The 23,498-nt window shown below is 41.0% G+C and overlaps 1 protein-coding gene and 2 long non-coding RNA genes across 3 annotated transcripts; 2 read left to right on the top strand and 1 right to left on the bottom strand.

The window, feature by feature from the left end:
- Nucleotides 1–924: 924 nt before the first annotated feature.
- Nucleotides 925–20,911, bottom strand: ALG14 (ALG14 UDP-N-acetylglucosaminyltransferase subunit). Its single transcript, XM_053985749.1, has 4 exons — nucleotides 20,779–20,911; nucleotides 18,105–18,256; nucleotides 13,820–13,942; nucleotides 925–1,460 (listed from the first exon to the last, which is right to left on the bottom strand). Exons 1-4 carry the CDS (start codon nucleotides 20,909–20,911, stop codon nucleotides 1,230–1,232), a joined length of 639 nt encoding a protein of 212 aa, XP_053841724.1. The 3' UTR covers nucleotides 925–1,229.
- LOC128811826 (uncharacterized) lies at nucleotides 1,399–7,008 on the top strand. The gene is made up of 3 exons (XR_008438490.1): nucleotides 1,399–1,487; nucleotides 2,895–3,064; nucleotides 5,839–7,008. It is a non-coding gene; the product is annotated as an uncharacterized LOC128811826 (long non-coding RNA).
- LOC128811827 (uncharacterized) lies at nucleotides 12,841–15,215 on the top strand. The gene is made up of 2 exons (XR_008438491.1): nucleotides 12,841–13,081; nucleotides 15,138–15,215. It is a non-coding gene; the product is annotated as an uncharacterized LOC128811827 (long non-coding RNA).
- Nucleotides 20,912–23,498: the final 2,587 nt, after the last annotated feature.

The raw sequence follows: 23,498 nt of genomic DNA, 5'->3' as shown, positions 1-23,498 counted from the left end.
AATGTTTTGACATCTGATGCTGAGGAAAAGCCTTCCCAGAGTCTCCTCGTGTGGCAGCGTGAGGAGCTGCTTGGGCTTCACCAGAGTCAGGCTGTGCACTCTGGAGGGCATTTCTGCTCTTCTTTGAGCTTTTTTGTTTATGTTTCTGCAGCCAGCCACAGAGCTCTGTGTGTGTACAGATGACAGATGTGTTTACATTGCTTTATACGTGGGATAGTTGTAGAATTACGCTTTGCCAGATAAATGTGAAATGCTGGAGTATGCTTTCAAACACTTACTGCCAACAAGATACCTTTTAAAAGTTGTTCCGATGTACAGGATACCATTTTCCATGGCAAAGTCTTAAGTGCATATGCACCTTACTGTTCAAAGTAAGGTGCTTAAAATGAGAAAAGGGGATATACTTGAAGTCAAATGCACTGTATCAGGAAAAGAGGGAAACGCTGTTATTTCCCTTATTACTGTTTTTTTTTTTTTTTTCTCTATTTCAGAGCTTGAACCAGTTCAATTTCCCCACCTGACAGTTTTGCTCTGTTTGATGTAGATTCAGTAAGGCTTTTTGCACATAAGCTTTGAAGAAAGTCTTCTTAAATGGGTAAGTATTGTGCCTGTAGCATGACACTTGTCACCTTTTTATTCATCTTAAGAAGTGAGAAGCAATTTTCAAAAGGTGCACAACAGATTATAAGGGCAGCTTTGACAAGACCAGAGGAAAAATGATACTGGTTTAATGCTCTGGGGGTTTTGGAAGACTGTAAAGTACAAACTGTCTTGAAGCCAACTTAATATAACTGTTTCCTTTATACTCTAAGGATTCACAAGGGACTTCACCACTAGCATAAAGGAAATAAAATCTGTTGTCCTAGAAAAAGACTTTGTTGCTTACAATTTTAGAAATGACACAAAGTTTCCTTACAGGAAATGTTACATTCATACAAATTCCCATATTTATTTGTAGACAAAAAATACCATTCACATAGCAGAAAAACTAGATGAAAACAGAGACAGGATAGATTTAGAGCCACTATGAGTTATTGGCAAACAGACCTACATGGTAGCAATAAATACAAATATACACAAATTTTACTTAAATGTAGAGAAATCTTTATTGTCTCATTTTTAAGTAGCAGCCTAATTTAGTATCAGGAATTCTTGAAAATAAATTACTACAGGAATGCAAGTGAGGAGCTTGTAGAGTCTATTTCAGGTAAAGTTTAGTTTGTCTTCTGTTACACTATTCGACCAAGATATACTGACTTGGGATATTTTTTCTTTAGATCAGGCCACTGAACAATGAAATAATCAGAAAAGTAGTAAAGAATCTTTCCAGACAAGGATAAAGTTTCCACACGGCAGATGCTCTCTACATACACAATGATCGTTCTCTTTATTCGTAGAAGGCCAAGAAGAAAAGCAGATAAACAGACAGGAACACATGTTCCTGGTCCATTGCACAATATCTAAAAGAGATGAAACACATTACAAAAGTAAGTAATGAGTTTCTTTCATACAGTAAAGAATTAAGTGTATGTTCATTTAACATTAAACAAAACATATATTTCAAAAATATTTTTAAAAACCCAGAAAAAGCAGGCGACCATGAAAAAATAGGAGGGGCAAACAAAATACATTATTTCAAAGTACCACATAATACCATATTCAAAATACCATATTTCTTTACAAAAATACCATATTTTTGTACATGTTATGAAGGAGGAAACGACCTCTGAAATGGCACAGTTATTTCTGTGGAGGAAAAGTTTACAATTCCTTGACCTGTGGGTATATAACTAAAACAACTTCCACTCTCAGTCACAGCTTTGTGTTGTATCAGTCATTAAATCTGTGCACATAATAAAACCAAAGAAATTTAATTAGGAGTAAACCCGGGATCCAGTTATAAACCTCTTGAACCTTGGCTTAAGTCAGCAAAACACTTAAAGAGTTCATCAAAAACGTGCCGATGAATTAGGACCTTCACAAGAATCTATTAGCTGATATGTGTGACTAGATTTTATTTTTTATTTTTAATAAACAGTAGGAGACAGTTAAAAGCATACAGAAGGAAGCTGTTGTGGTAAAAACATGTCATGTCCTTCGAGCAGAGATCTCAAATTCACTTATAAATGTTAACAATAAAAGACAGTACTCTTTTAATTTTAGACATTGTTCAACTGAAAAACAGATTGCTTAAAAGTAAAAGGTTTAAACCAGGGTATATTAGGCACTTTACTTGGTATCAAAATTGATTTCAGGCAAGAAATTTCTTACTAAACTTAAATACTACCATGTAATCAGCACTTTTCTGCACAGCTGGGGTTACATGGAAATAAAGAGTTCTTTTATAAAATCATGGCCCTATACCCCATAAACTCACTTTTTTTTTTTTGTTCCAAGTTCACCAGCTTGTGAAAGATATTATATTGGTGGGGGAAAATTTTGAATTTCTGCTTCAGGGCTGTAACAATTAGTTCAGGACATTTCCTTTCCTGCTTCATGGCAAGATCCCACTGATAATCTGGTTGGCAGCACCCTGCCTCAGCTAAAAGCAGCAAAGGATTTGTTGCTACAGAGTTCCAAATTCTCTCACCTTTTCTTTGCCTTGATTATAGCCCCAGAAATACAGCTTTGGGATGTGATGACTGTAATGCTGTGTTTTCTGACCAGAATCAATAGACTGTAATGCTGTTTCTAAAAATGTTCTGATTTTATTGTTGATCTTAATTGAACTATTTATTAATACAAGACTTGGCTGATGTTTTCTCAGAGTCCCTTACAAGTAATGTGCTGTATGCAGTTTTAATCTTGAAATTTTAGGGTGTCAACATCCACAGATACTCGAATTTAAAACTTGCAACAATGTACTTGTTTTGGATTATTTTTGTATTATATAGCTCAGAAGCTGCACACATCATCTTTACATCCTAGAATTTTGAAATCAGAGAAGAATATTCTGGTTTCAAACCTTCTGCTGAACCTGATTTCAAGCATATCCACACTGGGACCTTATATCCTATTCTACAATCTACTGAGAATGAAGATCTGATTTTTATAATTTGGCTTGGTGAGTAAGGACATAAACCAACCACACATGCTGCCCTTTTGCATTTCAAAGAAACTTTTCCATATCTGTAAACTAAATAATGCATATTGCCGTATTTCCTGGAAAGACTGATTAATTTGCATGAATGTTGGCTGTAGTGGTGGTATATGCTACTGACATGTAACTTAAGGCATGTTTAGGTATCTCTATTTGTAATAACATTTGTTTCTGTAGTCTAAATGTAGGCATAGGCAACAATTTGTTGTCCTGTGTCTGCAGGCAAAACCCACCAGCATCCCTGCAGAAGCTGGGCTGTTTCAGATAAGTGCATAAGAAGCACCTAAAGTCCCAAAAGATTATTTACTACTTACTATTTTTGTGAGTTGAATATACAGTCTAACTACTGATTTCCTATTCAAAATTTAGCTTTAAGGGAACAGACAAAAATGTGCACCACTGCTGAAGAGAAACTCCACTTTCCCCCTCCCTTAGCAGAGCTACCTGGAGTACACATATTGTCTTTCTTCACTGCTCCCCAGCCCTTTCTCCATTCTATCGCCATCCTCTCCCTGTCCTATCCCCAATGCCATCATTTCTCATCAGTTTGTCTGTACTCTACCCACTCCTCTGACATGTCTCCCACCCATCCTCAGGTTTTTTTGTGATCACTGGTGTTCATCTCTCTTTGCATCCCTGTTCTCAGGCACCCTTCCAGCTGTCTTGCTTCTTGAATGGCTCTGCACTCTTTTAGCCTCCATCTACTATGAAAGCTCAAACATTGGTCCCTTACTTTCCACAGTCTGACACAAAATGTACCAGTCGTGGATATGATTTAGGTCAGGTAGCCATTCTAATATTCTAGTGAGCCCAGAAGTTGAGAACTGTGGAACAGGTTTTAGAAAAAGCTGAATTTTTACAAACCATTGTCTTTATCAAGCCATAGAATTCATCCTACTTCTCCCCTTTATTAAGCCTGGCCAGCAGCTCCAGTCCTTTTGGTATTTTGGTACTCTTGTTTCTAGATGCACACACAGAGGTAAATGCCACAATGAATTCCAAACTAAGTGTACTCACAAAAGATCATGAAATGAAATAACAGTAAATGGGTCCATTTGTGAATCTCTGTGTAGCTCTGAAGGCCACACTGAGCTGCTGTTATTACTTTGCTGAGGTACAAAACAGAAAGGCAGCAATCACAATTAAAATCATAATAAAATACCTCTCCTATATTCAGGTTTTGATATGATGCATTCAGTTCAAACTTTTAGTTTAGTTTAGTTCTGACTGTTTATAATTTGTAAGCTGCCTCTCAGATGCCCTTTGATCCACTGAAAAATACTTGCATGCAGGAAAAGGATCAGGAAAATTATGGACTTGGCATCTTTAAAAAAAACATGGTCTGATCATAACTCATGTCCTCTGCTCTTTCCCCTTCCACACACATGAGTTCAAACAAGACAAAGCAGATGTGGCTCTATAGGAATTCTGTATGCAAAATGCTTATATAATACTCGGATTATAGATTATCCTATCCCAAAATGCTTGGATTTAGGAACTGGCCACGAAAAAGACTGTTATAAACCTGCTGAAGCCCACAAACAGATCTCTATCTCAACTGGTGGCTGTGATCTGTAAGTCAGAACTAAAAATTAACCTTCAGTTAACCTTCAGTACGTGTCTACAGACATGTCCTGCTTAGAACTGGTGTTGTTGCAGTGGCAATTCCTCTCCAAAAATCTGGTCTAACCAGTCCTATTTACTCCCTCTCACACTGCCAGCAGAAAGGGAGACCAGTGGTCCTTCTGCTTGGAGTCCAACATCATACACTCTTCAAGTGTATGATGTACAGGGGAAACTTCTGAGAAAACAAATAGGTACATTATAAAGAAGAGGAATCATTGCAGAAGGTGTAAGGTAGATATGCTGCTGTTCCTGCCTGTACACAAACTGGAAAGGGAACTGAATCACCTGCAGCCTTCCTCAAAGATGAGAAGATGAACAGTCCTACTAGTGAATTTCAGAGCACTATTCAAAAGTAAATTCTGGAGATTGATATCTTACACCTTGAAAAGACCAAGGCTTTTGCTTTTCCCCACAACAGAATACCAGTATCTCCCAGTGAAGCCCATGGCAATCTCCAGGATGCTCTGGGAAAGAGGCAGGCATCTACTGGACAGGAAGGGACCAGGCCTTCTATAAGGTCAAGCAGCTGTCGAGGGTGTTTCCCTCAAGCATCTATTTACAATTATCTCTTTCCCTCAGGATCCATTTATTTTAGCTGTTCTGCCTGTAGAACATTTCTGTTGCATGATATATGTATGTCTCTGAAAACCTCTGAGTTCAGCCTTCCTTAATGAGGCAGCAGAAAGGGGGGGCAAAGACAATTTTTTGTGTCACTTTTGTGACCTCTTGAGCTGCAATTGTCCAAGGACTTTCCTGGTCACTGGGGGTTCCTACTTTGTTGCCAAGAAGCTGTAAGGGATTGTTCCAGAAGCCAGTGCTACAGGTCTCTCTACACCATTCATATGCACCTGGAATGCAAAGAAATGTCCAGCTCACTGTTAAATTGGCTCACTGACTGCCCGGGCTCACAGCTAGGTCTATAAACTAAGTCCTACATACTAAAATTCAATCTAACCAAATTCCAAACAGTAAAATAAATCAAGCTCTATATTAATGGAGGTTTAAAAGTAAAGGATCAGAACACAACATTTACCTTCAGCAACTCTATAAATCTAATTTCCTATTAATCACTTTTATATAAAAATGCAATAGTTCTTGTCTTTGTGTTTCAGATACTTTCCACAGCTGTTGAAAGAAAGTAAGCTAAGCCAGCAGTCTGGGAACACTGGGAACACTGGCACATGGCACCACTGCTGATAAAAGCTACTTTAGAGTTGGTGAAAGCAGCACTGTAGCAGTGACATTTACCAGGGAAAACACTGAAAGCAGAGCTTGCAGCTTCACTGGGATTAAATGTCACTGGTCAAAGCAAAAATGACTAAAGCAGTAAACTTCCAGTTTTTCTCATAAGTACATAAACATACAATTGCTGTGTATCTTTTAAAGAGCAAGTGTTTAAGTACTACTTATGTCCCCAAACAAAGTACAACAATCAAAAGGAGGACAATGAGAGTCCCCCTCAATTTAGTAGAAAGTGGAAAACTAATTTGCAATTTGCTTTGCATAGGAGACTGGCAACACCTGCTGTTCTCCTTAACGATCTCTGCAGAGATTGGCCTTTTGTCACCTGGTCAAGAGTAGAAAAACTGCTCTGCTCGCTGGGGAGGATGGTGCTGTGGGAATGTGCATTTGTGCACTGAAGGCTGTGCTGCTTGCCAGGCATGGAGCTGCCTCCTGGAGTACCTGTAGGACTGCTTGGGCCTCCTTTGTTCTGGTAATGCTCCCTACTCCACAGAGCTGAACACTTGGAGATAAGACTGAGGAAATAGGAGGTGGTGGTGGTAGACAACCAAAAGAGGCAAAGGCAAATGGAGTGATACAAAATGGACTAAAGCTGGGTTAACTGAATGATCCCTATCTATGCAAGTCCTACCTTTTAACTGCTATGCAATACCTACCTTTTAACAATGTTGGAAAAACTTATTAGATATTCCTATGTTATAGAAATAATGAATTCTTTTGTTTGTGTGGTTTTTGTTTTGATGGGGGAGGTGGTTGTTTCTGTGGCACAAGAAGTGAGAATCTGCAGTGAATTCATTTGTATTCTGCTATGTAAATTACAGCATCTCATGAGCTCATCAGCTTTTGCTTGGTTTTAATATATTACTATTTCAAAAACTTTACACTCAAATACTTAAGTATGTTGAGAGGGAGTGTTCTTATGGAAGCTTTTGCTCTTTAGTATATCTGAAAATTCAAGTTTTGAACACTGAGAAAAATTAACTTAGAATTGTTAATACTTTTTACAGTTTAAAAAAGGCAGGAACCTTTTTCAACAATTCCTTATTATTGTTATTGATGGGGAGAAAGAAGAATTTCAGGTTCTGTTTGCACAATAGAAAGATCATTAAACTACCTACTGGTTTATTCTTTTTGAAGAGTGAAGATCTTATCCAGTTAACTTTTCTCCACCACCTGCATATAAAATCAGCTAAAACTTCACACCCTATTTTCTGTTTGAACTTACCTACAGAATGCAAGGCAGGACAAAAAAAAAGCCAAAATTAGCTGTGTAGTCTGATGTAAATCAGGTAATTAAGGTGGAACTGAATTACACCTGGGTACACTTTTATCCTCTGCTGTCTAAATCACTTGAATCATCAGGGGTGCAAGAAGGGAGTTATAGTGTCCTACAGCAACAGCTTGTGTTCAGGCGGTCAGCAAGTGTAGGTTGTAGCACTGCCATGAAAACCTTCCTTGCTCACCTCTGAGTCTCACTGGTACAGTAGCTGTTGTTATCATACAATACAGCCAGAAAGTGAGGTGCTCTTCAAAACAAGTGGAGACATGTGCGGTCCTACAGGCAGATTACCTAACCAGGATAAATAAGATTAGTGAATGCCAGAGTGGGGAAGAGAGAAGTGGAAGAGCAAGGACTCTAAATTAGTACACTACACAGCTGGGCTTCTGTTTGTTTCTGTGTATTTCTTTCATCATAGAATGAAATGGATTGGGAAGCATCACCTTTTATGCAGCTCTCACTTTCTAAAGGTTTGGGGACAGAGAAAAAATTCCTACCTAGTGGATTTTTCTATGGGAAAAAGGAGAGCTTCTGCAAAACCACTAGGAACTAGATGCAAGATTTTAATCGTAACAGCATTAGGCATTATCACTTCTGCCTTCTAGGCCTGACCCAGGGCTACCAACCCACTGTAATCAGGGGCAAGAGACAAGGGAAGAGGCCCAGCTGATGTGATTTGCATCAGCCTCTGAATACAAAGCAGTGAGGGAAGCTCCCAGCCCCTGGATTTCAGCAGAGTTTAGCTATGCATGTGGCTATTTGACACTGTAAAGACCTAAAACAGCTCAGGTCTGCTTGTGGGTATGCCCAAGGGCTTTACTGATGAAAAGAGAAGATATGACTGGGGTCATTAAGAGTGCCAGAAGTTAGGCAACAGCTTCATCAGGAAGGTTCATTTGGATGCCTAAAGAAACATGTAGGCTTTAATTTTTTCCAAGGAGTCTAACATTAGGCACCATACCTAACTGCCCCTGTATGCCAGGTGACAGGTCTGTCATTGGGATTAAAAGGTCTTTGGAGTGGTAGTTTCCATCAGCATACTCCCCAGCCTAACTGCCAAGTGTAAAATGAGAAGCACAGAATGATCAATTAAAAATAACAATAAATGACAGCTGTGAGACTGGTACTAAGGCTCAACTCTGTGAAAATGTTAGTGTTGGTTATTAAAACATTACATGAACACCCAGGCTGTCAGTGGGACCAACAAAACAACCATTGAGTCTTTTGAGAAATTGTGGGAGATGGATAGGTTGGTTAAAAAAGAACAAGATTACCAAAGCACATACAGGGTGGAGAATAAACTAACTCCCTACCTACATTACTATGGAGTGGGTATGTGGTTTATTGCTGCTGACAAATTAGTAGGAAGTAGAGGAAATTTGACCTAGTGTAGATGAAAAAGTTGGTCATAAAAGAATTCAGTAAAAAGCCTTTGCCAAGTAAATGAAATAGTAGTTACCAAACTACATCTCTAGCTACAACACTAGGTACTAGCTCGCTTTCAGCAGTGTCACCTTGGCTGAATATGAACCAGACTACAGTCTCTTGGTCACTGAGAAATACTATCCAACCTTTTAGAGCCTCTTTACAAATAATTTTTATATCTCTTCATATAAAAAATACTGCTTATTCTAGTAGCCTGCTTCTACTTGAAAGGAGAAATTAACTCCAAGGACTTTCAAATATACTCATGTATGTTACTACTAGTGGCCTAAGTTGAGCCTTTAATTGCAAATCTCAGTGTGTCTTTCATTAACCAGACATTTAACTTCAAGTTGAAAGCAGTATTTTAGGTTAACTAAACATGATGTTTAAATGTTCATAAAACATCTCTTGGGCTACTGCCTAATAACTGAAGTTGGTATAGCAAGAATGTGCATCAAATACCTACCTAAAATATCTTCACAGTGTAAAACCTAGAGGTGTTGGCACTCTGTCTCTGCATACCAGTGGTTAGATTTATTAAGACTGTTATGCTTTATAACATACATAGAAGTGTGACCAGGGTGTTCATTATGTTCATAATGACCCTGATAGCTGATGAGTTAAGACTCTTTTACGTCTAAAAATGCCTCCTTAAATCTAAGCTAAGATCTCAGTTCATCTTTACTGCTACTCCTGTCCTCCCTCTGAAAAGGAGTGTCTATAGGCAAGTCTAATTAGCAGTCACAGAAAGGGCAGAGCTACAACAAAGCTTTGAACCAGCTTCAGATGTTTATCTGTACTCGGCACAGGGTAATTCTGCATTGGGGCTGCAGGGAAGCTGCACATAGTACACAAGGTAGGAGGGGTGGATAAGGCTCAACACCATCCACACTGAGAAGTTAGATTTTGATGCCTTCACTTTGTTTTTTTTTTGGATGAAAAAATTTGTATTGCTGAAGTTCTTAATCCAGCGTTCTTACTCTTGCTTATTTTGACTGTTTTGATCCTAGAAGACCATTAGCAGGTCAGACATACAGTCAATCTGGTCCAAAGAATTGAAAGCACTGCGGAAAGATTCAGTGTACAAAAGAATGCAGCAGATAGTCCTAATATTGCATTATACAAAGATCACTTGTTATAAAATGAATAAAGAAAAAAATGCCACCACCCAGATTTTGTAGCTTTCCACAAAGTTCCAATTAGAACCATGATATAAGGGACAATAACTTACTATTTGTCACAGTAATTTGTGAGAGTGTTATGAACTTAAGGCATTTTGGGCAGGGCACAAAGAATGGAAAATCTTAGCTAAATGAAATAATGATCTCCTTTCATTTAGCTTACTGTGCAAACACTTCTGTAACCAGAAGCTGCCTTAGTCAGTTTAACCAGTCAGGGGATCAGGCATGTGTGATAGGATGTGCAGTCATAAAAGAGGTGACTGCTACAAGCATAATAAGCTGTGCAGGTTTCAGGCTTCTAGAAAGAAGTTTCATTTTCATTCTCTGACAGCAGAACACGTACTTGCTGTGCAAATGTAAACTTACTACAGACTTCCCACAGGAAGGAGGCCCTAATGTGGGAGGACCATCTTCTTAGCCTGATTTAACCCATGTTTTTCCAAATAGCACCCATCTGAAAATATTGACTTATTTCAGGCTCTGTAGAGCCCTGAGGCAGTGGGAACTGTTGAGAAGAGTCTCCAGAAAAGGAAAAAAAGTCTGGTCCTAAGAGTCCAGGATGTGCAATCTGCTACTGAATGGGGCTTTATGCAGCATTTCTGCACAACTGTAGGTGAAATTTAATTCTATTAAAAGATACAAAACCCATCTATGGCTGAAAACAAGGACTGGATACAATGTTTTGCAGCTTCTGCTGTGTGGTAGGTGCACATCCTTCATTTTCAGTTTGGATTTCAGGTATACTGGAATGAGCAGGGTAATCATGATCCAGACAAAAGGCTGGATCACCTGAAAACTTAGTTGCAGGGTTGGCAAACTGGCCCAAAGACAAAGGTTCTGTAAGCAGCAAGAGAAGTGAAGACCAGTTTCCTTTGAACTTCTATCTACTGACTGACTTCAAGCATATTAAAGGAAAGATGTAACACTAGTTTAGTCCTTCTTGTATATCAAATGATCTATGTAGGATGGAGTAATTTTCTTTATCTTTGAAAAAAAAATCTCTGTGCAGCTTGTGTAATTTTCTATAAATAAGAAGGATTTGCATCATTTTCTAGATAATAGATCTTATAACATCTTGTTCTAGTTTTAAATTTCTTTTTAGCCTTTCTCTCAAATGAAGACAACAGAAGTCTCTCTTCTCTGACCAGCTGCCTGTTTTCATGGTAGGAGTTTGCAATCTCTGAGGCTGCATGCTAAATGTGGCTGCAGCTGATGAATGGTTTTAAAAGCTTTTCTGGGGGAAGGTGGGTGTAAGCAGTGTGTCCTGGCACAAGCCTTTCCTTCCCTGGAATTGTAGGCCTCTGTATAGGAAGCCTATCTAAGGCAGATATTATAAAAAATGTTCACCATATATTCACCTGCAAAACACTCTGATACTTACATTTCTGTATTTCTTGGCTATAGAAACACAAGCCAATCATCACTTCTGACATCTTAATTGTTACTTGGCTTAATATCTCTAAAGGGACTTAACTTTGCAGAGTGCAGATGTTCCTAACTCAGAAATGGGCCTCCTGAAGATGATCTCAAGCTGAACAACTCAACTAACTTTTACATTTCTTAAACTCTCTGGAGGCCCACTTCAAGTGTGGGTCAAGTCCTGCAAGACAGCAAAGATCTCCTGGAAGTTGTTCGGTTCTTTCTGAACTTACTACCTTCAAGAAGGGTTAGATGGAACTGATTGCTCAGGCAAACTAAACCAGGAAGCTTTGCCAGATCAGTGTGAGATAGAAAAGGGACACAGTGCTTATGAAGTAAAGCACATATCAAGTGCTTATCAAGTAACTCCAGTGCAGCTGGGTTTGCTGTTTCCCTTTTGCAGCTATTTGCACTCCACAGAGAGGCTTAGGTTGGCATAATTAGCATATCTGTTCCAAATCTTGCCTTTGTGCACCTAATGGTTCTTGGCTCCCTTTGCAGTACCTTTCTTGTCCTGCATTTCTTGACAACTGCAACACTTCTGTGTTTATCTAGCTTTAGGCTGCCTACAGAAGATGTCAGTCCTTCCTTCATACATACCCATATTTCTGACAAGCCTGAAAGCAAGTGTAAGGGTTTGGGGATCACTCATACATACAAATCACTTAGAAGCAAGGTTGTCTTTCCCTCCTGCAGTTAAACAAAACCAGTGTCTAGACTGAAAATGTACAGCACCCATGAGCTCTCCTGTTTAAAAATATGAAGCTTTCAGCATGATGTAATACTGTGCTTGTTTCTAAACTCGGTTGTTGATTTTCATGCCAAAAGTTATAGATGAACCTGTGAGTGCCAGCATTTGTCCCAGCCTAGTTCTAGTTCTTTACATTACTAAGCATTATATTTTGCCAAGAGTAGAGTGAGTTTCAATTGACTACAAACATTTTTGTGGAAAGGCAATTAAATACTACCAGTTGCTTCACATACCATACAGTCTTTTCACTGGCAATGTGAGGTATTTTAATCCCTGAAACAGTCTCCTTGGGAAAGTGTTTTAAAATCTTTGCAGCTCTCTGAGTTATTATATTTTATAGAATTCTTGAACTAAGATATACATACAAGTAGTATGTAAGCAGCTTTCAAGTGGTACGTGATTTGCCATAATGCCAGGGATGCTTCTGCCAGCTGCTATTTTGGTTGATAATAGCACCTGACAAAAAATAATTGGGGTTGCCTTCCACTCCAGCTCTTTAACCATGGATAAATACTCTTTGGATCTCATTTTGAGACGGGGGTTACTTTAAATACTGTAAAGGGCTTAAAGGCCTTGCTAAAACATAGCCTTAATTTTACAAGCACAAGTGTTTTTCAAAACGTTAGCCTTCTGATAGCTTATCACAGTTTATCAACTCCAACACCATTTCTAATAACTCTATGTGTAAATCTCTCTGTCACTTTAAATTCCTTTGGTAAACAGAAAACATGGAATTAGATTAGTAACTTCCTGCTTCCTTTATTAAGCTACGCAATGAGATTTTTCCAGTCCATTTCTTTTGCAATAAGTAAAAAAATGCACCAACTAACACAGTGGTGTAGCAAAGTGATTACTAAATAGTTACTCACATTTTTGCACTAGTTTTTACATATTTCATTTAAGCATTTTAAACCTCATAAAGTATTAAGTTGAAGTTCTGCTAAACTAATATCTTTTAAAAAACCCTCAAGTTTAGATTACTGACTCAAGATGACAACAACTCTAGCAAGAAGCCAGCCGTAACCAAATCTTTTCGTACAAAATTCTAAGACTTAAAGGTAGGAGACCAGTGCACTACCTTTTGTGTTAACACAAAACTTTCTTGATTGAATTTCTCCATTGTAGTTCTACCATCTGACAACCCTGAACGCTTCTGGCTTGTTTAACTGTGTGGAATATTTTAAAATAAATGTAATTAGCATAAGAGTGCAGTTTTCTGAACAGCTTGAAAAAGCTATTAAAGTGCTGAGGAATTGCTACTTCAGCAGTGATGCTTTTTGTCATTAGATGAGATAATTAGCGTCAGTCAGCCAAAGACTAAATAAATATGCATTGTAGCCCAAAAGTCCATGTAAGCACAAGAACTGAATCTGTATATATTTGTGCTGGTCTGAACCTGTCTGTGCCAGACTGGTCATACCATTTTAGAAGCAAGTCCAGCCAACAGGATAACCAGGCTTTCAGGCATAGTTTGTGCTGCTGCAATCCTGAAGAGATACTATCAGGAAGCAGCAATCTTGTTTTTGCTAGCTCTGCCAGCATAACAAGGGAGTGACTCTCTGAAGGTACTTGCAAACTTTGAGAGGGAAAACTGGTATTTGCTATTCTAATTCACCAGCAGTGCAACCTGTTCTCTCTTTCTTGATGTATTGCTGCTATATTTAATTTAAAATTAAAAATAGTTTTCCTGTGAATTGTAAACCTAAGCATACATATGAGATGCAGTCTGCATATTCCAAGGGCTTTTATGATGCAAATGAGCAAGTTCTCAATAAATTAAAATTTTCTGTACCTACCAAATCTGGCTTCCGTTTGTAGGTCAGAGGAAGAGAGTAAACTATGGAGTATAGTGTTGTTGCCACAGAGGAGATCCAGGACTGTCTAACCTCCCGGCTTCTGGGAATGCGATCAAGGCTGAACTGGAAAAGAGCACGAGGAGCGGAGATGTTATTTTTCTGAGAATGCTGTGGCTCCTTCTTATTAAATCTCTGCCAGCCTTTTTCCCCCCCTTTTCTTAGTCTAGTTTGGGAACGTTTGTGTATAAAAAGCATACAGTAAAGTACAAAGCACAGAGAAACACCAGAAGTCGGTAGCTATTGCTCGGTCCCGTCTCGGGCTCCTCAAGCCCCCCGCAAGCCGCAGCCGCAGCGCCGGGAGCGGCGGGCGAGGGCGGCACCTCGTGGGCACCGGCGGCGCTCGGACCGCGCCGGCCTCCCGCAGCTCCCGGGGCATTTCCACTGCAGGAAACGCAGCGGCTCTGCTCGCTGCTGTCCGCGGAGTGCCGCTAAACGTGTAAAAGCAAATATCACCCCCCCTTTAAATGAGTACTCGCTGAGTATTCAAAAGATACGCCCGATGCATATTCAAACTGCAAAATATCTGTATAAACAAACAGAAAAGAACATCTTATCATTAAATAAAAAATAGGTAAATAAGTAACTTTCTTGGTTCTTTCTCAAAATGAAGATTATTCACGGTGTGTAAAAGGAATCCAATTAATAAAGCAAGGGGGATTCCTTTTGTCTTGAAACCCCGGCAGCAGGTGTTAGGCTGCCTGCCCTCCTTGCAGGTGCCTTTACCTCACTGGAGAGGAGCTGCACCTAAGAATAATTGCTATGGCACAAGGCACTCCTGATGCCAGTGACCTTTTGGGCTGTTTAAATGAAAGACAAATGTAGTGGCTGCAGTGCAGTGTTCAGTGATGCTGACGTGTGGATAGTGGTTGTTACCTCACTTCAAATGGGACACCAGATCACCTCACCACCACCCTGGAATAACTTATGTGGGGTGTGAGAAACTCTAAATACTGAAAATTGCCCAGTTACTTCATGTGCACATTGCTAATTGTCATAGCTTAGTCCTGGTGATTTGTGCCCCTGAAAGAGGATGTTAACAAAAGCTGTATGGTAAATACAAACTACAAATCCGTCTTGAATAGTAGGAACTAGGACTATTTTTAATGTATAAGGTACAAAGACCAACACTTTAAATGCAGAATGTTAATTTTCTTGACTGAGATTATCCTGATTCATTGTGATATATTTCTTTAATAGCTGTGATACTGGAAGGCATTAGTAAATGTTACAAACGGATTTTTTTATGTTTTATTTGCAGGTGTTGAAACTCTGATTGCATTATTCTGACAACAGAATATGGAAAAATAAACATACCCCCTGCTCCCTATTCAACAGGTTTCTGGTTATCACTGCCTCTGTTTCTCAAAGCTTTGGAGGAGTTCAGGTGATAAAAAGAAATGCTCTAAGTGGAGTTTAGACCCTTGCGTAGCACTCAGCCCTGCAAAAAATATGGGTATAATAAAGTTGTTTTAGGCAGATCAGGGTCTAGTGGAACTATTAAGATGAACCTTCACTGTAAGAATGGTGTTAAAGAGCATTTGACAACAAAACTGTAGGTGATTTTCATCATCATTAAAAAACCCAAATAATTTCAGCAGAACTTGACAAGAACTCCAAACAGTATCAAAGTAGGAATTTACTTGGAGAGTTCAAGTAAAGATCAAGCTGATTTCATCTATACTTTTCAAAAAACATGCTGGAAACTCTGCACATCAGTGTCTATGTCATGTTAGGACTTCAGTCCACGCATCAAACAACTCCTAGGAATTAAAATGAAAAACCAAAACTGGGGGGTTTTGTTGCTGTTTGTTCATTTAGAAGTCACTGCCAGATGCTTCTATAATCCCAGCCTCTCATCTCGTTAAGTACTGTCAGTGTTCCAAAGGTACATCCTGTATGTTTTGCTGGAATACTGCATAATATGTCTGACACCAGAAAAAGATTTCTCCCCTATCTACTATGGTGTCATATTGTCGCATCTTTTTTTCTTTACATCTTTAATACACTCAGAATATTTTTTTTTAATTTGAAAACAAATATTCCAAACTGGCAAATCTGTAATGTAATTTCAAAACCAGTGATGTAGTCCTTTACCTCATTAATGTTGTTTTGCAAGGATGCAAGGAAAAGCTCGTGGAAAACTGCAACTGCTGTGAATTATTATAATATTCTCAGCTGAACATACTGCAATGCTTGCAAAGAAACTGAGTTTACATAATTATTTTTCATTATGAGAAATAAGATTTCTTAGCATAGTACCTCTCATGAACTGGAAAAGAACATATGGTCAGAAGAGGTTTATGTAAAGGTTAGTTAATCTGGTTGCTCATCTCACACATGATCATGGGGGTACAGGAATTCCTGTTCTTCAATAAGTTGTCTCTCTGCTGCTAGAGCATGTTGCCAGCAGCTGAAACAGGTTCTCTATGAGCACAGAAGGTTCCCTGAGTAACAGCTCTGGGGCATCCACATGGAATAGTTGTGGTTACAGGTGGGGAGTGACAGAGAACAAAGAGGCCAGTGATAGCAGGACCAGAGACTTTTCATAGGAGGCATTTTTTAGTTCTTTTTTAAGAGGCTTAGTGGCTTGAGGTGCAGCATTTTTTTTCTTGTAAGCAAGATGCTCATTCTGGCTTTCTTTCATTCGCCCTGAATAGCTGTAAGAGCAGAGCTAGACCACAGATCAAAAAGAAAAATATTTGGAGGGGTGGGAGGTGTGTGTGTTTAATTTTCTCTTACATCACTGGTTTTCTGTTACATCATTATTGCAATTTGTCTTCCATCTGGTCCCTAGTTCTGGAAAAATGTACTTCCTTAACAGGATGAGGAAGGGAATGACCATGTGTTGAAGCATTCAGACTTCTCCCTTTCACTTATGCAAAGGTTCAAGTAGCTACTAAGACATAATTTTTAAATGTTTGATGATCTCCAGTGCCCCCAATAACAAAACACACACATGTGTGTGTGACAGCGCACTTTAAAATTTAGCAAATATATGTTACAGGCATGTGATATTTACTTTCCAAAATTCATCCTTCATTTTCACTCTAAATACTTTTGCTCAGTAGAGAATGGTCAAAGGAAAATGAGCATCTGTTATCCAGACATCAAACTCACATGCAGCCAAAAATGCTCCTCTGGCTTTCAGTGTTGAGGGAAAATATAACTACAGGATCTGTTAGTAGTTGGAGGGGTTATAAAAGAGAAGCTGCTTAGTAAAAATAAGTGAGCCATGAAAACCACATAACCTTTTAATACTGAAAATATGTATCTTTAAGAAATCTAATAATTTAGGGTTGGATATTCTTCAGATAAGTGAATATGACTGTGTGAATGGCTATTTACCCAACACGAAGTCTCTGAACAGGAAATACCTCTGGTCACTTTATTAAACATTCAGCCTTGGTGCACAATGAGACGTGAAAGTTGCAGTAAACAAAAATGTCATTCCTTAGCGAGCCTGTGGTTCTCCTTAGCAGGAGTTGCCTTACATTAAAAGGGTTTATTCTGAAAATCATTGGTACTGAGTCCTACAGTCTTTTGTCCCAACAGCGCTGCTGAAAACAGTGGAAGTGCACCATATGAAATCATCACCATGCAAATAATTAATGTACTGTATTTGCTCAAAAGGACTTAAAATTTTTGTAGTCAAAACATTAATTTCCACTGTACTTATTCCACTAATACTTTCTACTAATTTCAGTGGATGTCAGATCACACTTTAGGTCAGCAGTTATGCTGCTGTCTGTTAATCATACAGCAAATGAGCTGAAATAAAGCAAACATCTGAGAAAAAAATAAACAAAATATTTTAATGATTTTTTCATGAGTTTTAGAAGTTCAGCATTTGCTCAGGTCATCAGCCAGAAAACTGACATTCAGAGGCCTTGCATCCCTTTTAAACAAACATTTAATACTTTATTTTAAAAATACAACCAAGACACAGTTTAGAAACACACAAAGCCAATACAATTTAAATTAAGGTTTTCCTAGATAAAATATTTATATATATAATTTCCTTCAAAAAATACTATATGTCACTGAGGGAAATGCCAAACTAAAAAAAAAAAACCCCTCTGCAATATTTTTTCCCCAGCATTCTTACAGCTACAAGTAACATTTCAGTGGCTAGCTGATATAAATGTCTTTTCAAAGAATCATTACCAAATTGCCTTGAATTAGAATGTCAAGATCATTTTTTTTACATGAGTATTTAAAAAGTTACCTGGGACTCGGGGAATGTTTCAGCCCTTTTTTGTTCAAAAGAACGTATTTTAGCTTCACTCATCTTATCTGAGTCTGCCAAAACATAATGTCTAGGAGAATATGACTCTGACAAACAGCTAAGTAACCTCAGGATTTCTGTTGTGTGCCCACCTGTAAAAGAAAACAAACTGCAGTCAGTATGTGAAAAATTTCGTAACTTTCCATTTCTCCAGCTGAATCAGTCAATTTTCATTTTAAAGCATATTAGAATTGCTACTACCAGTGAGAAAGTATCTTCTGAGAGTAAACAATTCAATTAGAGGATGGCTGAGACTGTTTAAATCACATGGAGGGAACTCAGCTCCCAGGGAAGCACTATTGATGGACGTTTTCCAGTGAAATGGGATTGAACCAGGGTCACACAGGAGTCTGTGGTTTGTGTTTAATGTCCTGTACACGGTGCAGAACAACGGGGCACAGAGTGACACTGCACTCAAAAAAAAAAAAAAAAGGCCAAAATGCAGCTGGACAGGATCTGGCTCAGAGCTGCACCTTGGAATCAGAACTGCCACTGATCCTGCCCTGTGCCCAGTGCTGTGACCTGCCAGGGCAGGGGTGTGCTACCCCAGCTCATCACAGCGAAACCAGCCAGGCAGCAGTGTCACCCTGCAGCCACAGCAGTGAGAGCCACAGTGGTGTCACCCTGCAGCCACAGCAGTGTCAGCCTGCAGCCACAGCAGTGAGAGCCACAGCAGTGTCACCCTGCAGTCACAGCAGTGAGAGCCACAGCAGTGTCACCCTGCAGCCACAGCAGTGAGAGCCACAGCAGTGTCATCCTGCAACCACAGCAGTGTCACCCTGCAGTCACAGCAGTGAGAGCCACAGCAGTGTCACCCTGCAGCCACAGCAGTGAGAGCCACAGCAGTGTCATCCTGCAACCACAGCAGTGTCACCCTGCAGTCACAGCAGTGAGAGCCACAGCAGTGTCACCCTGCAGCCACAGCAGTGAGAGCCACAGTGGTGTCACCCTACAGCCACAGCAGTGTCAGCCTGCAGCCACAGCAGTGTCACCCTGCAGCCACAGCAGTGTCAGCCTGCAGCCACAGCAGTGTAGCTGCTGGGTGCTGACAGAACAGTCCTGCTTCAGCCACTGCTCTGAGCACTGCCCTTGAATGGGCCTTCACAGCCTTCTAACTGCAGGGTCACTGTGTCCCACAGCTAAAGTGGCACTAAACCAGAGAGAAGGGGAGCGTGTACATACTGGGCTTTTTGGCAGCTGGGTTAATTTTGGATTTTTTGTCATTTGAGTTTCCTGAAAAGCAGTTAGAGGGATATTGTTAGAGTGGAAGGAGGGGAGAAGGAAGATTGTGTGTGTCGGTGAAGTGGAGCAATCTCACCTTTTATCTGTTGGACTGCATCAGACCAACATGAAACCACACCCACAAATACATAATGTGTTTACTGGGTGTGTTGCTTTTCACTCTGCTGGAAGTTGCAGACCAAAACCAGCAAACTACGTGTATTCCTACTACCTCCTGCTGTTCAGTGTCACTAGGCTCCCAAGAGACCTTTGCTGCACAGGTTAAACACTCATAGCTGGTGAACAACTGACAAGCAGAGCTATGCTGCAGCATTGCACTAGACTTTGCCAACTTTCCATGCTATTTCATGTGGTATTTTTCAAATATGTTTGGAGATATTTTCTCCTGAGTGGTGTTTGTTAAGGTTTCACAAATTTTAATGCAATCAGCTGAGCATTCACAGAAGAGCAGGAGATTTCTACTTAAAAGTCTCAAAGAATAGGCTTGAACATTACATGAATCTTAACTGACATGTATTATTTCACCTGGTAAGCTTATGTACAGTGGAAGTATTCTTTTAATACAGACTAACTAGATTCCAGAGGACTGAAGGAAAATACACACATTGCCAGCCCTAGTGGATGTAAAGATGACCAGAAGAATTAGAAACCTGCCAGTCAAACTCAGATGCAGTAAGCTCTCAGGATTATTACTCCATTAGTTGGTGTGCAAAAACCAAAGGGATACTGAGGTACTGAAATCACAGCTGGCCTGTATTTGTCAACTACAAATTTTCAAATAAATTTTTTGGAGGTAAATTAATTGCCCTCCAACTCTGACAACAAGGTAAAAAGGAGTAGCAGATGTGTACATCCCCTTTAGCAAGGGGTGACATTCTTGTCTCTGACGGATCCACGTGTGACTCTGGTAAGTAAATCACAGCAACGTGGGTTGGGTAGATTGCAAAATGCCACGTATGTAAGGGGCGTGCCAGGCTCTGGAACGCCGTGCCCTGCATCGCCATCAGCAGCGTCCAGTCACAAGAGCGAGCAGCTGCACAGGTCAGTCCTGCACCAGTGCTTCCGGTGCTTTCGTGCGTGACTTGGTGAAACGCGTAACAATGACTCAAATCCAGGAGCAAAACACCCAAGCGCAGGCGGCGGCCCCGAGGACACCCGGCCCGGCCCGGGGGCACCACAGGAGCTGCTGTGGCGGGGCCCCGCCACCGGCTCCTGACACACGCAACCGCGACTACAACTCCCGGCATGCACCAGGCTATGTGGCGGCGTTGCGCTGGCCGGTCGCGCTGCGTGCCGGGTCTCGTAGTTCCAGGAACATGGAGAGGCAGCTCTACGGCGCCACCCGCTCCCGCCGGCGGCAACCCCCACTCACCGGAGCCGGCCACCACCAGGAGACTGAACGGAGGCGTCCGCCGACCGCGGCGCCTCCTATTCAGGAGCACCAGCGGGACAAGCAGTAAGGAGAGGAGGAGGAGCAGGAGCACGACGACGGGCAGCTCCTCCATGCGCGGCGGGGGCCAGCTCTCGCGGAAGCAGCAGTGGCACCTCCCCCGTACGGCGGCCGGCGCGGTTCAAACCTCCGCGCGCTCTGAGCGCGGTGGTGGCTCCGGGGGCGAGGTTCGGCGGGCCCGGGGCGCGGTGATGCGGCGTGAGGGGCTCCCCGTGTGCCCGCCCGGTGCTCCCCGCGCCTCCGAGCACCCGCTGCCGCCCAGCCGGCGTCCCGGAGCTGCGAAATACCGCCGTAAGCACGCGGGAATGAGAGCCGGCGCTCTCGGGGCCCGCCGGCCGAGCCTGCTCACTGTGCACGGGCTGCAGGAGCCGAGAGAGGCCGGCTGTGGCACGGGCTGCAGGAGCCGAGAGAGGCCGGCTGTGGCACGGGCTGCGGGAGCCGAGAGAGGCCGGCTGTGGCACGGGCCGCAGGAGCCGAGAGAGGCCGGCTGTGGCACGGGCTGCGGGAGCCGAGAGAGGCCGGCTGTGGCACGGGCCGCAGGAGCCGAGAGAGGCCGGCTGTGGCACGGGCTGCGGGAGCCGAGAGAGGCCGGCTGTGGCACGGGCTGCGGGAGCCGAGAGAGGCCGGCTGTGGCACGGGCCGCAGGAGCCGGGGGCTCCGTGAGCGCACGGATTCCTGCGGGAGCATGATTCCTATATGCGCTGATACTGATCCAGGTATGTCTGCTTACATGCAGCTGTAATGTTACACAGCCTACAGGAATGCATAAAATAAAGAATGTTAACGTTTCACTGCCTGTCGTGGTTCTAGTTTTCATTCACGGTAATACTTAAGCTTTTTATTTCAGCAAGAAGCGTGGAGCAGCAGATCAGCACTCTTTCTGCCTCCGTCAGCATCCAGCCTTTGTTGGGAGAAAGCGATGATTCAGCCACTGGGCTAATCTCAGATGCGACGCGTGTTTGCTAGAAAGAGTAAGATGCTGCATTGTATGATTAGGAGTTTGTTCATCATTGTCCTTAAATTACCTGCCAGGGAGCAAGGCCCTCCTCTTGGCCAGTGAATCAGGAGCAGTGAACTCTGGAGCTTTATGGAGAGGTTTGATGCTACTGCTTCATGGGGTGAGCTGTCAAACACATGAAATGTGACAGCTGCGCTCTTGTACCTCAAGTGTACAACCACAATAGATCAAACGCATTGCAATTCTGCATCTGCCTGCCCTGGATTCTCTGGCTGGTTTTTTTCCCCTCTTACTCCTCCTGAACCAATTGGACTTTTTATATCCCAACCAGCCTTGGAAGCTTAATATTTCTCTCTCATTTTTAACAAAGATGTGCCGGTTGTGGATTCCAATGGTTATTGTATGTCTTACAAGTAAAAGATACAAGTTCCACCAATCCTTTGCCATCTCAGGATCTGAAGTGAATCTTTGTGATTCATGCTTCATAGCTCTACAGATTGTTTTTTTCTTTATGTCACTGTAACATATAATTTTGCAGATGCTTTAAGCACAGAGTATTAAAAACATGAGTATTACCATGGTTAGCTTGTCTTCCACCCAAATGAGTAACCTCACAAAAAGTATCTCACTGCCTAGTCATTGTTGACATTTGGTAGCAACAAGGTTTTAGTTAAAAGTTCTGTTGATGATGCATAAATTTCCAAAATTCATTTTGATTTCCATTTAATTAGCTACATAAAACTAATAAGTAGGGACAATAGAGGTGCAAGTCAATGACAGAAGAAAGTACCACAATACCTTTTCAGGACATAAACTACTAGGTTAAAACAAGACAGTAAGTTCTATAGACAATTCAAATACTAATTTTGTTTATGGTCATCTTTTCCCCGCTTGCAGCCTCTTCAATGAAAATAAATGATGTAGAATTTATCCCAGTTGCCACAGCAGATGTAGCTAGCAATTGTTTTATTTAAGGTGGTTTTTTTTCAAGACTTCTCAAGATCTTTGCTCTTATTTTTTCCTACTATACATGTTAAAGAACTACATTTTATGAGGCATTTGACCCCAAGAAACAGTCCTGGAAACTCAGCAGTAGAGATTGATATAAAAAGTTTCAACTTCTTTTCTCCTTTTCATGGTATTTATTCTGTATGTAGATACATTCCCTTCTAATACAGAATTCTTGTGTAAATGTATTTAGTGAAATTAATGAGAAACTGACCTAAAACTAGGGAAGTTGGAAGGCATTTAAAAATAAGAGTAAAAATTAGAGTGACGCAGACCTGTTATTTGGAGTAGACAGTTCTTTGGATGCAAAGCAAAGGTTTTGACTTTCAAGGAGTCTAAAAATCTAAGCAGTGAGTTTGCCTCATAAACTACAGCTAGTGCTTGAAGTCTGCTAACTCACTGTTAAATTTGCAAGAGTAGGGGATATAGTTTTCAAGTAGTAGCCACAGAAGATTGCAAGGCTTGAGGGAGGATTCAGAATTTGGTAAGATTGGTTAAAATAACTAAAGACTAAGGCAACAGTCTGATACCTAACTGCAATAAAGTTTTGTGGATTTTTTTTTCCTTTGTGAAAACCAAGCAGAGCCCTTTTGCAGTGTAACACTGCTAATCCTGCCTTTTCTCAGTAGGACTTAGGTGTATTTGTGTTTTTTCATCACGGCAACTCCCTGCTCCC

This window comes from Vidua macroura, chromosome 9 (genome assembly GCF_024509145.1).
Source record: "Vidua macroura isolate BioBank_ID:100142 chromosome 9, ASM2450914v1, whole genome shotgun sequence".
Taxonomy (NCBI): Eukaryota; Metazoa; Chordata; class Aves; order Passeriformes; family Viduidae; genus Vidua; species Vidua macroura.
Note: the sequence above shows the minus strand (reverse complement) of the source record. Positions and strands in the feature narration are given on the sequence as shown.

What these genes read in the sequence shown, in the direction of transcription:
- ALG14 (XM_053985749.1), bottom strand. Translation starts at nt 20,911, where the DNA reads ATGGAGGAGCTGCCCGTCGTCGTGCTCCTGCTCCTCCTCCTCTCCTTA. An exon ending in CCTGGTGGTGGCCGGCTCCG is followed by an intron (nt 18,257 to 20,778) that starts GTGAGTGGGGGT and finishes TTTCTTTTACAG; the next exon opens with GTGGGCACACAACAGAAATC. An exon ending in ACAAACGGAAGCCAGATTTG is followed by an intron (nt 1,461 to 13,819) that starts GTAGGTACAGAA and finishes CATCTCTTTTAG; the next exon opens with ATATTGTGCAATGGACCAGG.